This window comes from Phoca vitulina, unplaced genomic scaffold, assembly GCF_004348235.1.
Source record: "Phoca vitulina isolate PV1807 unplaced genomic scaffold, GSC_HSeal_1.0 scaffold2, whole genome shotgun sequence".
NCBI classification, from domain to species: domain Eukaryota; kingdom Metazoa; phylum Chordata; class Mammalia; order Carnivora; family Phocidae; genus Phoca; species Phoca vitulina.
Window position 1 is genome coordinate 60259393 of NW_022589705.1, and position 24192 is coordinate 60283584.

At 40.9% G+C, this 24192-nt stretch overlaps 2 protein-coding genes across 2 annotated transcripts in view; both read left to right on the forward strand.

Annotated features, from left to right (window-relative positions):
• Nucleotides 1-15981, forward strand: part of TXNDC12 (thioredoxin domain containing 12) — a 32678-nt gene extending 16697 nt beyond the window's left edge. Inside the window, exons 2-7 of the mRNA XM_032429084.1 lie at nucleotides 2911-2971; nucleotides 9342-9394; nucleotides 10205-10278; nucleotides 12339-12408; nucleotides 13124-13207; nucleotides 15124-15981. Of these exons, the coding sequence (XP_032284975.1) occupies nucleotides 2911-2971; nucleotides 9342-9394; nucleotides 10205-10278; nucleotides 12339-12408; nucleotides 13124-13207; nucleotides 15124-15203 (422 nt within the window). The 3' untranslated portion in view covers nucleotides 15204-15981. The remainder of the gene's footprint in view (nucleotides 1-2910; nucleotides 2972-9341; nucleotides 9395-10204; nucleotides 10279-12338; nucleotides 12409-13123; nucleotides 13208-15123) is intronic.
• KTI12 (KTI12 chromatin associated homolog) lies at nucleotides 5219-6411 on the forward strand. Its single transcript, XM_032429073.1, has one exon. It carries the CDS (start codon nucleotides 5325-5327, stop codon nucleotides 6381-6383), a length of 1059 nt encoding a protein of 352 aa, XP_032284964.1. The 5' UTR covers nucleotides 5219-5324; the 3' UTR covers nucleotides 6384-6411.
• Nucleotides 15982-24192: the final 8211 nt, after the last annotated feature.

Here is a 24192-nt window from a genome sequence, read left to right on the forward strand (position 1 = left end):
TCATACATAGTTATTTTGTATCCTATGGCTGATCATTCTAATATCTGAAGTCCTTAGGGTCTAAATCTATTTGTTGCTTCTGCTCATTCTTGCTTGTGGTGGCTTGTTTTCGTACATATTTGGGGATCTAGGATTGTGAACTCATAATTATTGTTCATCTTTGGCTATTCTGGAGCCCTAAAGAGGGGAGTACTTTCCTCTAGAAAGGTTTGGCATTTGATTCATCTGGAAACCTAAGGGTATTACCACTTTAGTCTTTTTTGAGTTGGTTTAATATGAGTCTCAGATTTATCTCCTCCATTTTGCTCTATTGTAATGGATATTTCTTTGAGGTCAGTCTTCCCTTTTGCTTGTTGCTCACTATTCCTCATCTGGTTTCAGTTTATTTTGTGTTTGTGTTTATCACTGTGAACCCAGTGAGTACATTTTGCAAGTCCATTTTATCTGGGATTTTATTGTTTTGTAGGTGGATATCCCTCCAGACTGTCTAGTTGGGCATCCCACCAAAGCAGGATTCAGTTTCCTGAGTTTAGGTATTGACAGGTAGAATGATCAGTCACATTAGGCACCTTCCAGTTCTCCCAGTTTCACTCTCACTTAATCACTGACTCATCAGGATTGGACTTTGGGCCCTAGGCAAATGACACATTTTCTCTTGGCTAGCAACTCACTGCTGTTGGGAATGAAAAGTGATGATGATTAGTTTGGACACTGCCTCCCTTTGCTAATCTGGATGATCTCTTTATTCCCCTGCAGTAACAATGATGGAAATTTGAATTTATTTCAAGGAAAGAAAGGCCTGAAAGATAGTATAATAACTGAGAAGTCATAAAATTGAAGTTTAAATCCCAGCGTGGGCATTTACCAGCTATGGGACCTGGTACAGGTTGTGTGACTTCTCTGAGCCTCAGGAAGTCTCAAGCCGTAAAGAATAACAAAGCTGCTATGTACTGATCATTTATAAAATGCTGAGCAGTGTGCTAAGACAATATATACAGCATTTTTTTTTAAGATTTTATTTATTCATTTGAGAGAGAGAGAGAGACAGAGAGTACAAGCAGGGGGAGAGGCAGAGAGAGAAGGGAAGCAGGCTCCCCGCTGAGCAGGGAGCCAGATGCGGGCTTGATCCCAGGACCTGGAGATCATGACCCTAGCTGAAGGCAGACACTTAACCATCTGAGCCACCCAGGTGCCCCATATATAGTGTTTCTTACGTAATATTCAGTAACAATCTTATGAGATGTAGATATTATTATACCTGTTTTACTGATGAGAAAACAGTATAGGGGAATATACAAAGGGTTATTGTGGGACGCCTGGGTGGCTCAGTCAGTTAAGCGTCTGCCTTCCGCTCAGGTCATGATCCCAGGGTCCTGGGATCGAGTCCGCATTGGGCTCCTTGCTCAGCAGGGAGCCTGCTTTTCCCTCTGCCTGCCGCTCCCCCTGCTTGTGCTTACTCTCTCTCTGTCTCTCTCTCTCTCTCTGACAAATTAAAAAAAAAAAAAGAAAGAGTTATTGTTCAGGCCAAATTTAAGTGAGATAACATGTATTTAACATGAGAACATATAAGGTGACCAATAAATGACAGCATTATTATGATCACTCAACATTTTCCAGATATAAAATTAAGTCATTTACATGATATGACCTAAATAAGATTCATTTACTCAATAAATATAATGGAGCACTTACTATGGCCATGTGTAGTGCTCAATGCTGGGGAAACTGGAAGGAATAAAAGAGATATGGTCTCAGCCCTTAGGGAAGATCTCAGCCCTTTAGAGTGAGGGAGACAGGCACATAAACATTTACAGTTCAGCCTGGGAAGTGCTGTGATGGGGCAAGAAGGTGGTGCTTTGGGAGTCAGAGAAGATTTCTTTTTTAATATTTTATTTATTTATTTAAGAGGGAGAGAGAGAGAGCATGCACACGCACGCTCCTGTGAGCAGGGGGAGGGTCAGAGGGAGAAGCTGACTCCGGGCTGAGCAGAGAGCCTGATGCTGGGCTCAATCCCAAGACCTGGGATCATGACCTGAGCTGAAGCTGGATGCTTAACCGAGCCACCCAGACGCCCCGGGAGTCAGGGAAGATTTACCAGAAGTAAAGATGCCCTCTAGGAATGAATAGGAAGTGAGGGTGGAAGAAAAGACCAAAGAGGCAGCCAGTTTAAGGAAATGAAAGTAGTTTTGTATATAGGATTTTAGAAAAAGCCTGGAAAGTGAGCCTGAGGAGATGGGCAGATGTCATATTCTGAAAGACTTTGTAAATCCTGCTACCAGATTTTGACCTTTCTTTTTAGGTAATTGGGAAGCCTCTGAAAAGTTTTTACCCAGCAGAGATGTGATTTTAAAAGATCACTCTGGCAGAAGTGAGGGGAATAATAAGAGTAGCTTAAAATACATTATCTCATTTAATTTACACCAATGCTTGAAGGTAGATATTATTATCTGGACTTAGAGAATTTACTACATTCACACATTTCATAGGAAGTAGAGTCACATACCCATGTATTTCTGACCCTAAACCTATGTTGCTGTATTGTCTCCAACTAGTAATGATTTGTATGACCTACTTTATGTTTACTGTATGGAAAATTCTCATTCATTCTTATAGTATTATTTGCATACTCAGTGTTAGTTTACAAAGCAATTCACAGCCATTATTTAATGTCCTTAAAAACTATGAATTAGGTGGTGTTATCTCTATCTTATAGGATGAAAGAAAACTGAGGCTTGAGGTGGGATTGTTCATGGTACCATACACCTAGAAAGTGGTGCAGCTGGGACTTGAACACCATGCTTTTGACAGACAAAAGCTTTTTTATGCGTATCTTGTGACCATGCCATGTTTCTTTTTTGGGTCTTTGCCCTTTGTTCACGGGTAAATGTTTATAAGGCTCTTTCCTTCCAGGTTTTGGAGATCACATTCATTGGAGGACACTAGAAGATGGGAAGAAGGAAGCAGCTGCCAGGTACAAGATATGGTTTTGGTTTATTTATGGTGGAAGGGGCACCTGGCTGGCTCAGTCAGGTAGAGCATACAACTCTTGATCTCAGTGTCGAGAGTTCAACCCCATGTTGGCCTAGAAATTACTTTTAAGAAAAATACATTCAATAGGTTATTTATGCTGGTGAAACATTTTCCAGTCATCACCTTAACATTAATTTCAGGTGAAGGGATATGCCAAAACAGAGCCAGAACTGAGTAGTTGCCTGATGATAACAATACTATTCCTACTACTACTAAATGCTTATTATGCACCAGACACTGAATTATGTGAATTAACTCATTTAATTCTCACAACAGCTCTTTTGAGGTGGGTACTGCTGTTACCTTCATTTTAGAGATGAGAAAACTAAGACACAGAGCAGTTAAGTAACTTGCTTCAGATCACACAGCTAGTAAGTGGTGGAGCCAAGATTCAAACCCCCAGGCATTCTGGCTTCAGAGCCTGCACTCAGCCAGTAAACCATACTGCCTAACAGTCTCAAGTTGAATAGTCTTTCTTTTTTTTTTTTTAAGATTTTATTTATTTATTTGACAGAGAGAGAGACAGCGAGAGAGGGAACACAAGCAGGGGGAGTGGGAGAGGGAGAAGCAGGCTTCCCGCGGAGCAGGGAGCCTAACACGGGGCTCGATCCCAGGACCCTGGGACCACGACCCAAGCCGAAGGCAGACGCCCAACGACTGAGCCACCCAGGCGCCCCTCAAGTTGAACAGTCTTAACTTTCAATTAGTTTTAGTGTATGCACTGATGCAAATAACTGATAAAGGAGGAAGAAAAGGCAGAGCAGGGGAGGGAAGGCTAAAGCACTGATCTAAGTGCTTTACATGCATTAATTTATTTAATCCTTATAACCTATGAGGTTGGTTCAGCCTGTGAAATAAGAACTGTTGTTATTATTTTATGAGAGAGGAAATTGAGACACACGATGATTAAATAACTTGTCAATAGATTACACAGTAAGTGACAGAGCCAATACTTGAATATTCTCTACTGTACTGTATTGGAGAGACACAAAGACCCAATATATGTGCATCTACTTTTTATACACACATACTTGCACAGAAACACACTTCTGCAACTACAAAATTACAGTTGACTTCTGAACAATGCTGGGGGGTTAGGGGTGCTGACCACCCGCTTAGTCAAAATCTGCATATAACTTTTGAGTCCCCAAAAACTTAACTACCAGTAATCTGTTGACTGGTAGCCAACCGATAACATAAACAGTCAATTAACACATATTTTGTATGTTATATATATTACATACTATATTCTTACAACAAAGTATGGTAGAGAAAAGAAAATGTTAAGAAAATCATAAGGAAAAGAAAATACATTTATTGTACTGTGCTGTAAAAAAAAAAAAGCTGCATTACAAGTGTACCTGTGCAATCCAAACCCATGTTTTTCAAGGGCCAACTATATTGTGCTTGTTTTTGCTAGAACGGATCCTACAGCTTCATGGCTTTGAGTCTCACACATTCTGTAGAATAGGGTTGCCAGATTTAACAAAAATAAGGATGCCCAGTTAAATTTGAATTTCAGGTAAACAAGAAGTAATTTTAAATATGTCCTATTCAATATGGGAGACATATTAAAAACATTTTTTTGTTGCTTATCTGAAGTTCAAATTTAACTAGGCATCCTGTATTTTACCAGGCAACCTTACCCAGGAGAAAAATTTGTTAGTTTTCAAGTTCCTATTCCTAGATAAAGTCTTAGTGATTTTGGGGGGCAGTTTGTTTTTCTCCTCTACTTTTACATCCCAACCTACTCTATCCATTATAGTATTATCTTACTCAGCTTGTAGGTACTTGATTTTTCCCATTCAGACCCTTAACCTCCTACGGGGGAACTGATGTTCATTTAAGAATTCCCAGTCGTGGAGACGTTTACTGATTGAAATGGCTATTGAGTAAACAGTTACTGAGAATCACTGGGTGTAAGGTATGAAGGGGAACTAGCATTTATGAATGGTCTTTCTGTATGCTAAATATAGTGCTGATTGTTTTTGCAATGTTTAATGCTCATTAAGGCCCCATTATAAATGGTTGGGCATAGTCTTTGGCCACAGGGAGATCACATTCTTTTGATGCCTATTTGACATAAATAACTGATGTCATTCTAGTTTCCATCACCTTTCTGAGACAACAGGTCCTAGATTTAGTTGGAGTAGAACTCGTGTTTCCATAGCAACAGTAGGTCCTTTAAGAGTCAAGAGGACAGGAAGTGCAGTTTGCCTTTCCGGTTTGCGTCCGTGACGTCGACACCCCGGAAGTTGACGCTACGCGGATGCACATGGCCGCGCCCTGTAAGGATGCCGCTCGTCGTGTTTTGCGGGCTGCCGTACAGCGGCAAGAGCCGGCGCGCGGAGGAGCTCCGTGGGGCGCTAGCGGCCGAGGGCCGGGCGGTGTACGTGGTGGATGACGCGGCGGTGCTAGGCACGGAGGACGCGACCGTGTACCGCGATTCGGCCCGTGAGAAGGCGTTGCGCGGGGCTCTGCGAGCCGCGGTGGAGCGGCGCTTGAGTCGCCACGATGTGGTCATTCTCGACTCGCTTAACTACATCAAGGGATTCCGCTACGAGCTCTACTGCCTTGCGCGGGCGGCGCGCACCCCGCTCTGCTTGGTATATTGCATACGGCCGGGTGGTCTGAGCGGGGGACCTCGGGAGGCGGGTGCGGCAGACAACCGAGGCCAGAACCTCAGTGTGAGTTGGAAGCCGCGCACTGAGGAAAGAGGGAGACCTCTGGCGGCTGGCAGTAGTGTCCTCAGGGAACCCCAAACAGTGGACTTTGTAGTAAGTGGAAGAACCCAGTCCGACGTACCTAAGGAACTGGAGCAGGAGGAAACCAAGGTGCCAGATCTTCCAGCTCTTGTGACTCCAGATAAATCTGCAAAGCGTGTGTCTAGTGCCTTTTATCCTCCAGAACTTATGGAAGCCCTAATGCTGCGCTTTGAGACTCCCGACTCTCGGAACCGCTGGGATCGGCCCCTGTTCACCTTGGTGGGCCTGGAAGAGCCGTTGCCCCTAGCAGAAATACGGGCTGCCTTGTTTGAGAACCAGGCTCCCCCACCCCATCAGTCTACACAGTCCCAGCCCCTTGCGTCTGGCAGCTTTCTGCACCAGTTGGATCAGGTCACGAGCCAGGTGTTGGCGGGACTGATGGAAGCGCAGAAGAGCGCGGTCCCTGGAGACTTGCTTAAGCTTCCTGGCACCACGGAGCACCTGCAGTTTACCCGGCCTTTGACCATGGCAGAACTGAGTCGCCTCCGTCGCCAGTTTATTTCCTACACCAAAATGCATCCCAACAATGAAAACCTGCCTCAGCTGGCCAACATGTTTCTGCAGTATCTGAGCCAGAGCCTGCACTAACCAGAGGGAGTGGATGGGGGGGGGGGGGGGGGGGGGGGGGGGGTCGGGGGGAGACATGGCTCCCCATCTAACCTCCACTGCTCTCTGTTTTTCTTGATAGGGTAATCTCAGGGTCTGCAGAGCATTTTGGTGTGTGGTACTAGAGCTGTTGTGACTGATTTACTCACGCTTTCCTTTATACCAGGCCTTGAGTTTACAGCATAAATTGAGACTGGAAAAAAATGGAGAACTGGCTTGGAGGATCTTGGCAAATTTATCCAGGGGACAGTGCTCAGGTGGACATGGTTTGTTTAGATTGGGTTCTACTTGGGGTATCACACACTGTTGATCTCCCCCATCTGAATTGTGGGAGAGCAGATTGGATGAATTGTTTTAAAACAATTAGGAACAAGAACTGAAGATGGCCCAGTTCTGCATCTGCACTGTCCCTTTGTTCATACCACAAACGATTTTTTGAGTACTGTGCCTACTTTTTGTTAGTCTATCCTGGGGCCAGGGGTCGCAGATAAATCCACTGGTTTCTGTCCTTGGGAAGCTTTGGTTTTAGTGGAAGTGAAAGACATTACTAGATTATTTCATCTAATAAAATCTTTTAGAAGAAGAAAGTCTGCTGGAATCTTTTTCACTTAATGTAACTTAATGTTATTCATGTAATTTACATAATGTAATGTTTAGATACACGAGTATCGCTATTATGCCTTTGACCAAAATAGTACTTTAATAGTGCTTAGTAAGAGACTAGATATTTGGTCTAACCTAAAGTAGTTCCGACAACTTCTATAACTGTAGTGCTTCATTCTGTATTTCAAGGAAGATATCACTTTAAGCTTCTTTTCATTCTTCCATTGATTTCATTAAACAAATGGTGGGTACCTAACTTGCCAGCATTTGTGATTTTCAGAGATGAATTAGATACAGTCTTTGCCCTTGAGAAAGTAATAGTTTGGTGAAAAGTACAGACGAGTAAACATGATTATGGGATGAAAAGAGTTGGCAGTTGCAGAATGATGACAGAATGCTTTGGAACCCCAGAGGAGAAAAGGACTAACTGTTGAGAGAAGGTAGTTTTGAGAAGGCTTCCTAGAGGGGTTAACATTTGAACTGTCACTCTAGAACATGGGTCATCAAAGGGTCAAATAGTAAATATTTTAGGCTTTGTAGGCCATAAGGTCTCTGTTGCAGCTTATTAACTGTAGCACATTGTATCATAAAAACAGCCATATACAATAAGTATACAACTGAGTATGAGTGTGTTTCAATAAAACTACACTGAAAGGTGAATTATATTGAATTTTAATATCACAAGGTACTATTTTTTAGATTGGTTTTTCAACCATTTAAAAATGAAACTCCCAAGTCTGTTGTAGGGAGACAGGTAAGTAATAGAGTGCAATGTATTAAATGCAGTGATCATCTTATACAGTGTATGGTGGTGTGATGATACCGGGGTTGGATGATGGAGAAAGCCAATGGCTGCTTACATAGGACTCTCCTACAAGTTGGCATTTGAGCCTTGAGAGCTTAAGAGCTTCATCTGGCCAAGACTGGTTCAGGTGGATTATGTTGCTCATCATTTAAAAAAAGTTTTTTCCTCCCTAATTATAAAAATTACATTTGATTATAGAAAAATTGGAAAATACAGAAAAAGTATAGTTAAATCCACAATCCCATTATTTAGGGATAACAGCTATTATGTTTTGGTATGTGTCTTTCATTTCCTTTTAGGAATGAAAAAAACACATTTGTATCTTAGAGCTCTACAGAAGCAGGCAGTGGGCTGGATCAGGTCTACAGGCTATAGTTTGCTGATCTCTGCTCTAGAAGGATAAATAGGAGTTTGCTTGGGAGAGGAGGGAGCAAGGTATTCTTAACTGCTCTGTAAATGCATAGAGCTATTAAAAGGATGGGCTGCCTTGGTTGGTGATGTGTTTCTTGCTCATCAGGCAATCTGGACCACCTTTTGTTATACTAGATATATTGGATGTGTTATAATTACATATGATATATTAGATGATATATGACATATTAGAATTCCTGGGTGAAATGGAGGCTTGGACGAGGCAACCTTTAAGGCTTTTTCCAACCTCTATTCTCTGATTCAAAGTTAGTTGATTATTGGTTGTGGATTGCATCCTAAATTGAAGTAGACAATAATGGTCAGAAAGAACATTGGTTTTGGAGTCAGAATTAATGAATTAGCTAGTAAGTGGCAGAGCCTAGGTTTTATGTGGTCAAATATTTAATCTCTTAGGGTCTTAGTCTACGTTTTCTCCTTTCTTTTATGAGAACATTAATAGTATATACCTTAGGATTGTTGTGAAGATTTATTTGTTTATTTTTAAAGATTTTATTTATTTATTAGAGAACATGAACAGGGAGAGGGGCAGAGGAGGGAGAAACAGACTCCCTGCTGAACACAACGAAGGGCTGTATCCCAGGACCTGAGATCATGACCTAAGCGGAAGGCAGATGCTTAACTGACTGAGCCACCCAGGCACCCCTATGTTTGTTCTTTAAATTTATTTTAAAGTAAGCTCTCTGCCCTACGTGGGTCTTGAACTCATGACTCCAAGATCAGGAGTCACATGTTTACTGACTGAGCCAGCCAAGCACCCCTATTCTAGTTTTTAATTTGACATACCAATGAAAAGTTTTATTAACATTTTCAATGGTTATATAACCATAACATTTAGAAGTACTGTAATTTGATGCTTTCTTCTCTTCTAGTCTTTTCTCCCCAGCTTTAAAACCCGAATTTGCAGAATTTACAGGAATGTCAGAACTTACCAATAATTGTATTACAATAATCTATATTTAATATTTAGGTCACCTAAAAATTTTCTTAGTCTAGAACATCTTTATACATTAACCTTTGTCTTTATAAGGTGGTCATTTTATTAGGATAGACTTAAAAGAAGTGGAATTACTAGATTGTAATTTCTTCGTTTTCTCTTTAAGTGGCTTGCCTCTGATGGTGATTATCCACAAGTCCTGGTGTGGAGCTTGCAAAGGTAAGTGCAAATAATCAAACCTCCAATGTGTTCTTAAATATTAACACTTAAAAAATATTAGCACAGACTTTGTCGCAGCACTGCTGATAGCTTTAAGGAATACCAAAGAAATATATGACATAGATTCCCTGCTCTCAAGAAGTTTGCAGTTACCTATGCAAGGGATTAGAGGGTGAAGCAATTGAGATAGGGTTAGGGAGAGTATAGGGTTAAGTGATACAGTAGTCATATGGACAGTAAATATAGGAAACTGAAATATACAGAGACATGAGAAGTGATTAGGGAAGTCTTCCTGGAGGAGGTGGGAACCAAATTAGAACCCAAGGTTATTTATGGCATATATTCTTTCTGCTGTGCCCCCTTGCTACTTCCCAGTCAGGTTTTTTTCTTTTGTTGGGTATGCTACATTCAGCAGAATCCTAGTTGGAAAAGGAGTATAAAATTAGTGTAAATAGCATACTTATATATATACATGTTGTGATGTTACTCTGTTGTCTCTGTCTATTACTTCAATAGAAGTTACTGAAATGTGGCTATAAAAAGCAAATAGAAATAATTTTTTTTCATTTGTATGCCATTATCCATATTTTATAAATGGGATAAAAGCCAGAGAAATGAAGTCAGTCATTCCAGTGATATACCTGTGTGAGTAAGTCGCAGAAGCACGACCAGAATTCAGGTGTCCTGATTTCTGGTTCTTAGGAGTTAAAAAAAAAAAAAAGTTTCATTTCTCTGAATCAACTCAGCAAATTAGGGTTTGGATATGACAGTGATGTTTTCATCTATTCTAAAATCTTTTTCCCCTCCTAGCTTTAAAGCCCAAATTTGCTGAATCTACAGAAATTTCAGAACTTTCCCATAATTTTGTTATGGTGAATCTTGAGGTAAGACTTTGAGAGTTTCTCCTTTCTGCTATGATTTTAGTCTTTGCTGTTTTGAAATTATCATCATTAATGGTGTAAAATCATATTCAGCAGAGCTGGCTTCTCGTATACAAGTGTTTTCCTCTTGACCCTCTAATACTAAGCCTTGTGTGTCAGCTGTAGAAAGCCATCCAGCCTCCACTTGCCAGAGGAAGAAGAGTAGAAATTGGATAAGATGACTACATTTTAAGGTCCCCTCAATTTTAGTCCATGATTATGACATGTTTTACATCATTGTATGGATGAACTAAAGGTATAAAAACACATGCAGGACACAGATCCCTGCAAAATGTGATGCAGTTGAGCCCCTTCTCTGTGCTGGGCTTGTATATACAATCTTCCTGTTTCTTCATTAGATATCCTTTATGTACTTCACATAGATTATAGGTCTTTTAATCTCAAGTCAGAATATCAGATCTTAGAAGGGATTTTTCGGCCACTGGGACTATATCTCCATTTTACAGAAAGAACATCTTGGGACCGAAGGAATTAGGTGATTTAGTCAAGATCAGAGAGCCTAATAAGTGATAAGAATAGGTACTGTGACCTAGCTCTGCTGCCTTTTAGGGTGTACTCTTCAAATAAGGGATGCTTGGATGCTTTATGATGAAACTTCTAGCCCTAAGTTTCTGTAAAGATAATATTTACTTAAACATAGGACTGGAAATCTTTTGAGGACACTAACGGGGAATGTTGAGGCAGCTAAGGGTTTGTAAAGGATTGCTTATATAACTAGTGGATAGCCTGAATGCTGACACACCGCACTCAAGGCAAAATTATATTACAGTTTGAAGAAATTCCATTTAACTCCTGAAATGAGATCCACACCAAAAATGACAAAATTACTGTTGATTTCTTATGCATAAGAACTTCTCATCACTTTCTGAGTTAGAATCACCACTCAAGGGAAACAGAAATGTCTTAACTGAGCATTCTCCAAATTTAGACATTTCTTCAAAAGAAAGCTAACTGTGTGGTCATATCTCCTGGGAGGACTATAACTCCATAATTATGGCTAAAATGTCAGTCTCATTAACTCATTGATTCAAGAAATACTGTGTGCAAGTCAAGGATGTGGGTATTGGGAATCAGCGATGGAAAAACAGATAAAATTCCCCGCCCTATTGGAATTACATATGGGAAAATGAATATGGGGAGACAGACAAATCAGTTAAACAAAATATGTCAGATGGTGGTAACTGCTATGGCTAAAAATGAAGGGTGGAGGGGATACTTTGCAATTTTAAATAGATGGTTAGAAAAGAAGGTGACTGGGGCGCCTGGGTGGCTCAGTTGTTAAGTGTCTGCCTTCAGCACAGGTCATGATCCCAGGGTCCTGGGATCGAGCCCCACATCAGGCTCCCTGCTCCGCGGACAGCCTGCTTCTCCCTCTCCCACTCCCCCTGTTTGTGTTCCCTCTCTCGCTGTGTCTCTCCCTGTCAAATAAATAAAATCTTTAAAAAAAAAAAAAAAAGAAAAGAAGGTGACATCTGAGCAAAGATTTGAAACAAAAAAGGGAGTAAGCCATGTGGATAATGGAGGAAGTAAGTCCTGGCAGAGGGTAAGAGCAAGTGCAAAGGCCTGAGTAAGGTGCATGCCTGGCTTGTTTAAGGACAGCAACAGCAAGCAGGTCAGCATCATTGAAGAAGACTGAACAAGGGGTAGGACATAGAGTCAGAGAAGTGCCCAGGTGGCAGATTATGTAGGGCCTCTTAGGCCACTTGGGACTTGAGGTTTTACCCTGAGTGAGAGGGGAAGCCCCTGAAAGGTTTTTTGTTTTTGTTTTTAAGATTTATTTATTTATTTGAGAGAGAGAGAGAGACAGAGCGGGGTGAAGGGGCAGAGGGAGAGAGAGTCTTAAGCAGACTGCACTGAGCATGGGGCCTGACTCAGGGCTCAGTCTTACAACCCCTAGATCACAACCTGAGCTGAAACCAAGACAGCGCCACCCAGGCACCCCGCCACTGAAAGGTTTTGAAGAGAGAAGGGACGTGATCTGACTTAACGTTTATACTTAATAGGATGAAGAGGAGCCCAAAGATGAAGATTTCAGCCCTGATGGGGGTTATATTCCGCGAATCCTTTTCCTGGGTAAGGTGAAATCTTAATCTGGGGATCTGTGATGTGATAAAGAGATAAGGGAGTCAAGGCACTGACTCTAGTGAAGCTATACGAGGGTGGTTAAAAACAAAAACGAACAAAAGCCAGTTTCAAGAAAGTGTGGGGGAGTTCTGAATGCCAGAACTTCAAGTCTGAAGGAAAATTTTTTCCATTAACTAACTGTTTTTGTGAGCAGTGACAGAATACTGATCATCCATTATTCATTTGTGTGTCAGTCATATGTCAAGCACTGTGCTAGGCACTGCAGGGACAGAGATAAGCCACAATTCCTACCCTTGACCTCATAGTGCAGCTGAGGCAGCGGAATACTATAACCAGACAGATGTCTTTCCACAAACAATTTATAAAAGATGTTAAGTTTAATGACAATCTAATCTTTGCTCAGCATTCCACTGGATTCTGTGGGGGAGACAAATAGAAATGTAGGATCCCACCATCATCAAGAAGAAAGGGAACATGCCAGGAAGCGAAAACAGCATATGCCAAGGCATGGGGGACTTGAGTTCAGGGAGCTGCAAGGAATTCACTGTGATTACAGCATAAAACACAAGGGGTAGAGTGGTGAGATAATGGGCTGCAAAGATGGGCAGGTCTTATTTTCTAGAGGGCCTAATGTACTATAAAGAATTTGAAATACCTCTCTGTTATCATTATTGCAATCCTTGTGCCATTTTGTCTACAATAGATCCCAGTGGCAAGGTGCATCCTGAAATCATCAATGAGAATGGAAACCCCAGCTACAAGTATTTCTACATCAGTGCCGAACAAGGTATGGTTATGTTGAGAGAGTGGGAGAATTGCTGCTAAATTTAACTAGGATGAACCACATTCAAGGTCTATGAGAGGAGACTCGATGCTGTGTGTTAGCTGAGCATCTCCAGCATGACTAGCTTTTGGCTAGAACCTGTGTAAAATACAGGAGAAAGATGAGACTGAGCCCCTTCCCTAGCTGCTTACAATGCTGTTTGGAGCTAAATGAACCACGGGAAATTGAAGAACTGAAGCTCATGGAGGTAGTCACTTGCCTGTGGTCTCAAAATTAAGTGGCAGAGCCGGAATTTCAGTCCAGAACTTAAGTTTTTTCCCACTGTGCTAATGCTACTCTTCCTATAAGAATTCAGAGGAGAGGGAATGCCATTAGGTGATCAAGTCTAAAAGGTTTCATCAATAGTAAGCTTTAACTGGACCTAGAAGGATAAAAATTTGTCTCTATGAACAGATACGAGGACATTTCAAGCTATGGAAGCAAGGGTGGGGAGTATAGCCCAATATGGAGAGTACGGCAGGCTTGCTAGAAGACACAGTGACTGGACTGAATCCTGAAGAATGAGACCTAGCCAGCAGAAGAATGCAAAAAGCATGTTCCAGGCAGAGAGAATAGCATCAGCACAAACAGGTGAAGGAAGGTTGAAATCATGTCAGGCCTTCTTGTTCTCTAATCCTTGAGCACAGTCATTCTAGAGGCAGGGGTTGGAATTCATGCTAAGTACTGTCCCTGTTTTCCTTCCAAAGTTCCTCCTGTTATCTATAAGAGGGGGTTGTTTGCTAAGTTGCCATGTGTCCTGCATTGCCATGCTGCCAGGTTGTTGCTCACTTTATGTTCTGAGTCCTTGGAACTCTTATTTCTCAGAATAGGGAGAGGAAAGAGATCTGGAGAGGTTATCTCCCTCCCATAGGTAAGGAGAATGTCATCTTCCTTACCCAAATGCAGATCACCGGAGGCTGGTGTTAGAGGGAAATTTCCCACATGGGAAGGGCAGCTAGATTTTAGGTCCCCGACTCTTGACCCTAGAGATTCACCTTCCCTTTAGAATTTCATCCAACTTGCCATTGCCATCATCTTTTAACACATTAGTCCAAATGTGGACACAAGACCCTTGCCTGGATCCCCCATGGCTCAGCTGACATGAAACTGGAACATCAAGCCTGGCTTTACTAAAGGCTTAGGCCCAGCAAAAGGGAAATAACAAACTCTACTACCTGGCTCTTACAAGGTTATAGGCTTGCTTTCTGAGATTTACAGACTCTGGCTCAACCCAGCTCCTGGCCTGTCACTCTATAGAGAGCCTGTCCCAAAACAGCTGCCCTCGACGCTGAGTTGACAAGAGAGCTGTCCTGAGATAGTTCAGCTCTTTTTTTTGACTGAGAACTTGGTTGCTTCTCGGTATGGTTGATGCTAGAAATGACTGCCTCCTTCATTGAAGACCATACCCCCTCTGAGCACACACACATGCTCTCCTGTAACTTCCACAGGAAATGAAAAATAAATGCAGCATTCATCAAAAGACTATCATGGGGATGGTAGGAGGTTGTTTTCTATTCCCTTAAAGACAAGTGAACATCTGTAGTCTGTGACAGGGATTCAGCCCTAATCCTGGAGGATAAGCCATAGTAACTAGTAGTATTTTTGTAGTATTTCATAATTTATAAAGCTCTTTTATTATCCATTCATTTAATTTTTATACTAATCCTGTGTGAAGTAAGTAACGTTACCTCATTTTATAGATGAGGAAACAAATTCAAAGAGGTAAATAACTTTCCAGGACTAAAATCCAGAACTAGATCTAGAGTCCAGATCCTGTGCTCCTGTCATATTTCTCCTATAATAAAAATCTATGTTAGTTGTCAAATGTCAGATATTAAAAACCTACTTCATACTTTCTCCCCCCAACCTTTATTTCACAGTTGTTCAGGGGATGAAGGAAGCTCAGGAGAGGCTGACGGGGGATGCCTTCAGAGAGAAACATCTTGAAGATGAGTTGTAACATGAATATATCCCTTCTTTCATAAGAGTTAGTGTTCTGGAAGGAAAGCAGCAGGGGAGGGAATATTGAGGAATCGCTCAGAACAATTAAACCAACCAGGAAACCTTGCTCCTGCCTACGTGGGGAGGAGCGCTCTCACTGTGGAAGACTTCTGCTGACAGGAGCTGGTCTCCACGTTTGTGGATCCAGTGGAGCACAGCAAACTTCCTTCTCCTGCCCCCTCCTAGATGTCTGTTTGTCATGGAATGTAAAGAATGACAGCTTTTGACACAAAACTTGAGCCATTTGGAGGTGTACTCCTCACACTTCAATATTTGAATCTTTTTCCGTTTCCTCCCGCTTTATTCACCTTGGTGGTGAAAGGAGACCAGTAGCATCTTTTCTACAGTATTAAAATTGCAGAAATAGTTTATCATTTAAAAAAACAAACTTAAATGTAAATCAGAAATTCTACCCCCGTCGAGGAGACCAGCCTGTTTCTTCTCCTTTTCTCCTGGGAATAATCTTGGGCTTCTTCCTGAATCCCGGCAACTTCCATCCTCTTCTGCTTGGGCTTCCCTGTTCGCACGCATGTGTATGCGGGAGTGGCTGTGTGTTTGGACTCAGCCCCAGCTGGAAGCATGCTTTTCCCTGTTACTATTACAGAAACAGAAACCTTCAAGCCCTAGGTGGAGCCAATTTTGTCAAGTCGTCAACTGTATTTTTGTACTGAGGTTAACAAAAAAAATTTACAAATATTAATTGTTCCTTTAAACTTTAATAAAACTTTGAAAGGAAATGTGTTGTGATGGCCTTTTTGTTATTGGAGAATGGAGGGAGGGATGGAGATCACTGCAGGAAGAAAACTAACCATGAGGACCTCATCTAGGACTCTTCCCACTCCTGCTCCTCCCACATTCAAATGGGCATCAGAGCTCATCTCTTCTGCTATTAAAAAGCTGAATTCCCTCTCTCCTCGTGGTCACTGTTTTCGGGCAGGGCAGGCTTTTTCTATTTCCTAGACTATTTATTGTGACAGCCTCTTAACTTGAGTCCAACACTCTCTCCTCCTACAATCCATCCTCCTTGCTTCCCTCTGCTGATCTTTTCCAAAATGCAAATGTGACAATGTCACTCCCCTGCTTAAAGCCTTTCTTGCCACCTCAAGACAGTAGTATTAACAGGAGGAGATATTTGGGCCTCAGTATGTGCCAGGCACTCTTCTAAGTGTCGTGTGTGCGTTATCCTATTTCGTTTGTGTTTAATCCTAACAGCCGTATGAGAAAGGTATACAACAGTCCTCATTTTACAGAAGAATTTGAAGTATACAATGAAACCAAGGCACAGAATAAAGTCAAGATCTTTACCGTGGCCTTTAAGAAGCTGCCTGCTTGTTCCCTTTCATGTCTTTGCATTTTGTGTTGTGGTGACACCACATTTAACTGTTCAAGTTCCCCTCGCAACGTGCTTTTTTATGCTTTTGTGTCTTTGCTTGGCTTGCTTCCACTGCCCCCTCTTCCTAAGACCTTTCCTGACCTTTCTCATGTACCTACTCTGCCAACCACGTCAAGTCCTGGCCCCACACTACATTATATTGTATTCTCTGCACATCTGTGGCTGTTACCAGGTGGCCGTGCTTCTCCGTGTCCCAAGCTCCCACAACAGTGTAGTTTCAAGTGAATTGTCGACCTCTCTGATAGGTTCCTTTCATCTCTTCTCTTTATAGTTCTGTGGGATAAGTATTGTTAGCCTCATTTATGGAATAGGAAACTATGGAGAGGGAATTGGCTTGCCCACAGTTTCTAGACTAAATAAATACTGAATTCTAACCATGCCTCTCTTACTTCAAACTCATGCTTTTTGGGGGCGCCTGGGTGGCTCAGTTGGTTAAGCAACTGCCTTCGGCTCAGGTCATGATCCTGGAGTCCCTGGATTGAGTCCCACATCAGGCTCCCTGCTCGGCAGGGAGTCTGCTTCTCCCTCTGACCCTCCCCCCTCTCATGTGCTCTCTCTCATTCTCTCTCTCTCAAATAAATAAATAAAATCTTAAAAAAAAAAAAACAACTCATGCTTTTTTTCCCACCACACATTGCATTCCCTCCCTTATGTTCCAAGGTGTGACTCAGAACAGGAGTTTTCAATCTGGGTACAGACTTTATAAGAGATACATAGACACAGAAACTTTAGTGAATTGATATTCAGATCATTTTCTTAAAAGTGACTTCCCAGGATTCCTCAAAAAATTAAACAGAATTACCATATGATGCACCAATTCCACTTCCGGATATATACCCAAAAGAATTGAATGCAGAGACTTGAATAGATATTTGCACACCCATGTTCATAGCATTTTTCACGATAGCCAAAAGATGGAAGCAATCCAAGTGTCCATCCATGGATGAATGGATAAACAAAATGGGATGTATGCATACAATGGAATGTTATTCAGTCTTAGAAAAGGAAATTCTGGTGCATGCTACAACATCAATGAATCTTAAAGACATTATGCTAAGTAAAACAAGCCAGTCATGAAAGGATAAATATCATATGGCTACACTCATATGAGGTACCAGTCAAATTCATAGTCAAAGTAGAATGTGGTTGCCAGGGGTTAAGGGAAGGGGGGCTGGGGAGCTAGTGTTTACAGAATTTCAGTTGAGAAAGGTGATAAAATTCTGGAGATGGATGATGGTGATGGTTGCATAACAATGTGAATGTACTTAATGCCATAGAAGTATACACTTAAAAGTGGTTATATCTTATCACGATTAAAAAAAATTTTTCCCCAGGGTGCCTGGGTGGCTCAGTCTGTTAAGCGACTGCCTTCAGCTCAGGTCATGATCCCAGGGTCCTGGGATCGAGCCCCACACCGGGCTCCCTGATCAGAGGGAAGCCTGCTTCTCCCTCTCCCACTCCCCCTGCTTGTGTTCCCTCTCTCGCTGTGTCTCTCTCTGTCAAATAAATAAATTAAAAACAAATTTTTTTTTTTAAGATCATGACCTGAGCCGAAGGCAGACGCTTAACGACTGAGCCACCCAGGTGCCCCATAAATAAAATATTTTTTTTAAAAAATTTTCCCAGGAAATGTTATCATTCCCACCTCCCTTTTCATTATTCACCTTTCCCCACTTCACAGGAAAAAAAGCATACCTCTCACCTTGAATCTTAATATGGTGCATTGCTCTATTTACCAGAGGTAAAAACCTCTGGGGTACCAAACAAAGGAAAACTGAAATAGTACTAAGCTTCCATGATTAAAGGCTTTTTGTCCTGTCCATAGTTCTGTCTTAAGCATAGTTCTTTTTTTTTTTTAAAGATTTTATTTATTTATTTAATTGACAGAGAGAATGAGACAGAGTGAGAGGGAACACAAGCAGGGGGAGTGGGAGAGGGAGAAGCAGGCTTCCTGCTGAGCAGGGAGCCTGAGGCGGGGCTCGATCCCAGGATGCTGGGATCATGACCTGAGCCGAAGGCAGTCACTTAACCAACCGAGCCACCCAGGTGCCCCAGCATAGTTCTATTAGGAGCAAAATCTGACATTAGAAATGGGCAATTTGCACCATTTGGAGATGTTTTGAATTCAGACAAGTTGTATAGTGGAAATGTTGAAAATTTGCTTCTTCCAGTCCCCAATTATTATTTAAAAAGGCGTCTTTCCCAAGGGAGAATTCTAAGGAAGCATAGAAGAAAGTTTGAGTCATCTAGGTGACAAACTCAGGACAAGCCTTCACCTTTTAGAATTCAGAATTAATCTGTGCTCACTTCGGCAGCACATATACTAGATTCAGAATTAATCTTAGAATTTGGAGCTAGGATAGTTGTCAACAGAGAGTCATGTTAACATGTTTATTTTAAATTGAAAAATGGAATTACAATGTTGCCACTGGGCAAAGACTTAAATACTTCACAAAAGAAGATATGTGAATAGCCAATAAGCATATGAAAATGTGTGATATTATTAGGCATCAGAGAAATGCAGATTAGAACTAGGAGATACCATTTCCTACCTGCTGGAATTGCTAAAATTGATGGTATCAAGTGTTGGAGAGGAAGTAGAGCAACTCTTGTATACTGCTGGTGGAAATGTAAAATGGTACAACCACTGTGGTAAACAGTTTGGGAGTTTAAATTTATAAAGTTAAAAATGTACTTACTGTGTAACCCAGCAATTCCAAGATTATGACTATATGGATTATATGAAACAGAGGTCCACAAACAAAAACAAAAACTTGTAGGGGTGCCTGGGTGGCTCAGTCAGTTAAGTGGCTGCCTTCGGCTCAGGTCATGATCCCAGGGGCCTGGGATGGAGCCCTGCATCGCGGGCTCCCTGCTCGGCGGGAAGCCTGCTTCTCCCTCTGCCTGCCCTTCCTCCTGCTTGTGCTCTCTCTCTCTGTCAAATAAATTTTTTAAAAAAATCTTAAAAACCAGAAAAACCCACAAAAACTTGTACAAGAATGTTCATAACAACTTTATTCATAATATCCAAAATCTGGAAACAACCTAAATGTCTATCAACAAATAAATGGATAAATTGTGGTATATTCACACACAGGGATACTTCTGAGAATAAAAAAGAACAAACTACTGATACATGCAACAACATGGATGCATTCTTAAAAACATGCTGTGTGAAAAAATAGACCATAAAAAAGAAGAGTACATTTGTATGAAGTTTTGGAACAGGCAAAATTTACCTATAGTCTAAGAAATCAAATAGTGGTTACCTGGGAGGGGAGTAGCAGGGGGTGGGGGCGGGGGTCACAGGAGGGAACTTTCTGTGGTGATGGAAGTGTTGGTTACATAGGTGTATATATTTGTCAAAACTCATTGTACTGTAAACATACATTTTACTGTATGTAATTTATATGCCAATACATTTGATTTTAAAACACCTATTCCAACTCTCCAAACTGAAATCTCTGAAAGTCTGATGCAGCTGATTGATTTAACGTGAAGACTGACTTGGCCATTAGGTAATACATAAGACTTTTCCCATAAATTGAATGAAAGCTAAGTGTTTGATTAAAACATACTTAAATCACATAAAATAAATAGATTTTTATCAAAGTATATTATATTTTTTTAAAAGTTTTAATTTAAATTCCAGTTAACATGCAGTGTAATATTAGTTTCAGGTGTGCAATACAGTGATTCAACCCTTCCATACAACACATGGTGCTCATCACAAGCGCCCTCCTTAATCCCCATCACTTATTTTACCCATCCCCCACCCACCTCCCCTCAAAGTATATCAGATTGGCAAAGATTTTCTTAGCCATTTCTGAGAAATTGGGTTATACAATATATCTCAAAGGCAAGTGAAAAAGTCTGGGATGTAGTTAACAAGTATTTCGTAAGTCTTTGTGGTATACTTCCCAGAAATTGAGAAAGTGAATGACTAATGAATTGGCAACAAATTCTTTCACAAAGTAGATGTTTTCTACTTCTTCGCTTACAACATGATTGAAAGATGACCTAATTGAATTATCAACTGATATATCATTTGAAATTTTTGATGTTAGATCACTGTGACTTTGGGGCACATCACTCAGTTATGAGTTGAAAGACTTTAATGCCATTGCAATAACAAAACTCTTTCCATTCCCATGTATTTATTTATGTGAACATTTCTCAGCATTTTTTTTTTTTAAGATTTTATTTATTTACCTGACAGAGATAAAGAGCACAAGTAGGCAGAGCAGCAGGCAGAGGGAGAGTGAGAAGCAGGCTCTCTACTGATCAGGGAGCCCGACAGGGGACCCAATCCCAGGACCCTGGGATAATGACCTGAGCCGAAGGCAGCCGCTTAACCAACTGAGCCACCCAGGCGCCCCCATTTCTCAGCATTTATATTTCTAAAAATAATAACTAGTGTTGAGAAAAATTGTGTGGAACTCAATGTTTTTGTAGAGCATTGTTGTAACAAGCTGGCATAAAGGGTTATTTGATTTTCCAAGAGAATACAACTTAATTTGATTTATCATTTACTATTAAATAGGGTACAGACATTTTACAACTCAATGGAGTTAGGTGTTAACTTATAAGAAAAAGAATAAGATGAAAATGATTTCTTTCCCAGGGAGAAGAGAACCTTAAATGTGATAGCTCATTAACCAGTTATGTATTTGATTTAGCAGTCTTATTTCAGTATTCCTTTGTTACTGACAATATATATGTACATTTCTTATACCCTCCTTTGAGTTGGTTTTGTCATTTTGCTGGTCCTCATTAATGAGTTAATAAAAAATTTGGCACGTGCTTAGAAACTGAGAATGAGGGTTTTTTTTTAAAGATTTTATTTATTTATTTATTTGACAGAGACACAGCGAGAGAGGGAACACAAGCAGGGGGAGGGGCAGAGGAAGAGGGAGAAGCAGACTCCCCGCCGAGCAACTTAACGACTGAGCCACCCAGGCGCCTCAGAATGAGGTTTTTAACATTTTGAGACTTACTTTTGATATAAAAGAGTTAATGCTGAATCCTGCTAACCATAAGTAACATTCTTCCCACAGATACATGAACCACATTTTTAGAAAGTTGTGTCACTAATTAGATGCACTTTCAATAAAGTTATACTTTTATATTTAACAGTTATCAGCATTTGTAATGCTTATTGTTTTGATTGACATCCTAATGATTCTTATAGTGATAACTGAATCTGGAAAGATGTTTGAAAAAAATTTAAATAAAAAAAATTTGTTGGGGTGCCTGGGTGGCTCAGTCGTTAAGCGTCTGCCTTCGGCTCAGGTCATGATCCCAGGGTCCTGGAATCGAGCCCCGCATCGGGCTCCCTGCTCAGCACGAAGCCTGCTTCTCCCTCTCCCACTCACTCTGCTTGTGTTCCCTCTCTCGCTGTGCCTCTCTCTGTCAAATAAATAAATAAAATCTTCAAAAAAAAAAAAATTTGTTAACTCTTTTTTTTTTTTTAAGATTTTATTTATTTGACAGAGACACAGCAAGAGAGGAAACACAAGCAGGGGGAGTGGGGGAGGGAGAAGCAGGCTTCCGGCGGAGCAGGGAGCCCGATACAGGGCTCCATACCAGGACCCTGGGACCACCACCAGAGCCGAAGGCAGATGCGTAATGACTGAGCCATCCAGGTGCCCCCCAAAATTGTTAACTCTTATGTTTTTAGCTTAGGTTCCCCTAAAAGCTGGGCCTGAGATAAGGCCTTCTATACAAATCATAGATTTCAGGAAGAGATTCTAGAGAACAGAAGTGGGAAACTGAGGAGAGTGAAGCCCAGGAGGGATAGTCAAAATAGGGTTTATTATTGAGCTGGTTATCTTTATTGATCAAGGATTGCCTCAGAGAAGTTAATTTCCTGAGGGAATATACGTACAGAAATGGCAGAGAACCTTGAGGCAGAAAGCAAGAGATAAGAAAATGCATCACTCTTTTTTTTTTATACTACCCTACAATCCAGTAATTGCACTACTAGGTATTTACCCAAAGGATACAAAAATACAGATTCAAAGGGGTACATGCACCCGATGTTTATAGCAGCATTATCAACAATAGCCAAATTATGGAAAGAGCCCAAATGTCCATCGACTAATGAATGGATAAAGAAGATGTGGTATGTATACATGGAATATTACTCAGCCATCAAAAAGGATGAAATCTTGCCATTTGCAATGATGTGGATGGAGCTAGAGTATATTATGCTAAGCGAAATAAGTCAGAGAAAGACAAATACCATATGATTTCACTCATATGGGGAATTTAAGAAGCAAAACAGATGAACATATCGGGGGGAAGAAAAGAGAGAGGGAAACAAACCATAGAGATTCTTAATGATAGAGAACAAACTGAGGGTTGATGGAGGGAGGTGGGTGGGGGATGGGCTAGATGGGTGATGGGTATTAAGGAGGGCACTTGTTGTGATGAGCACTGGGTGTTGTATGTAAGTGATGAATCACTGAATTCTGTTCCTGAAACCAATATTGTACTGTATGTTAACTAAATAGAATTTAAATAAAAATTTGAAAAAAAAAGAGATAAGGGAATGCAGTTATAGCTACGTGTCCTCGATCTCCTAATATAGCAGGTCACCACAGTGACAGCTAAAAGGGAAAGAAAGAGGGCAAAAGATTGTAAAATAAGTTATGCAAGTTATCTAACATAGCTTCTTACAGTCAAAGGAAATTTTAGCATTTTAATTCCAATTAAGTACATATTTTTACTATAGAGAAGTATGGCATGGTGATCAATAAAATACTTTAAAGTATATAAAGCATTTCATTAGGTTAAAATTCTATGAGTAGAGTGAGAAAAATACAAGTTTAAGGAGGAACTATGATATCAAATTTACAACTATTAAGAAGAGCTTATGCATGTATTAGTTTTAGGTGGATGAGGTGGGTATAAAATTTCTGTGGTACTTAGATTCTAGTGGATACATTCTGAAAAGTGACAAATTTTATTTTTAAATGTTAATATTTACAGTATGCCAGAAATTATGTCCTTGGCAGTTATTTATTTATTTATTTTATTTTTAAAGATTTTATTTATTTATTTGACAGAGAGAGACACAGCAAGAGAGGGAACACAAGCAGGGTGAGTGGGAGAGGGAGAAGCAGGCTTCCCGCGGAGCAGGGAGTCCGACGTGGGGCTCGATCCCAGGACCCTGGGATCATGACCTGAGCTGAAGACAGACGATTAACGACCAAGCCACCCAGGCACCACTTTGGCAGTTATTTAAATAATGAAACTTTTAAATATCAAGATAAAGGGCGCCTGGGTGGCTCAGTTGGTTGGGCGACTGCCTTCGGCTCAGGTCATGATCCTGGAGTCTTGGATCGAGTCCCGCATTGGGCTCCCTGCTCGGCGAGGAGCCTGCTTCTCCCTCTGACCCTTCCGCCTCTCGTGTGCTTTCTCTCTCTCTCATTCTCTATCTCTCAAATAAATAAATAAAATCTTAAAAAAAAAAAATCAAGATAAAGGTATCAACTTAAAAGTACATAGTTTTCCAAAATTCTTTCAAGGATCATTCAACCTAAATTTGTTT

What these genes read in the sequence shown, in the direction of transcription:
- KTI12 (XM_032429073.1), top strand. Translation starts at nt 5,325, where the DNA reads ATGCCGCTCGTCGTGTTTTGCGGGCTGCCGTACAGCGGCAAGAGCCGG.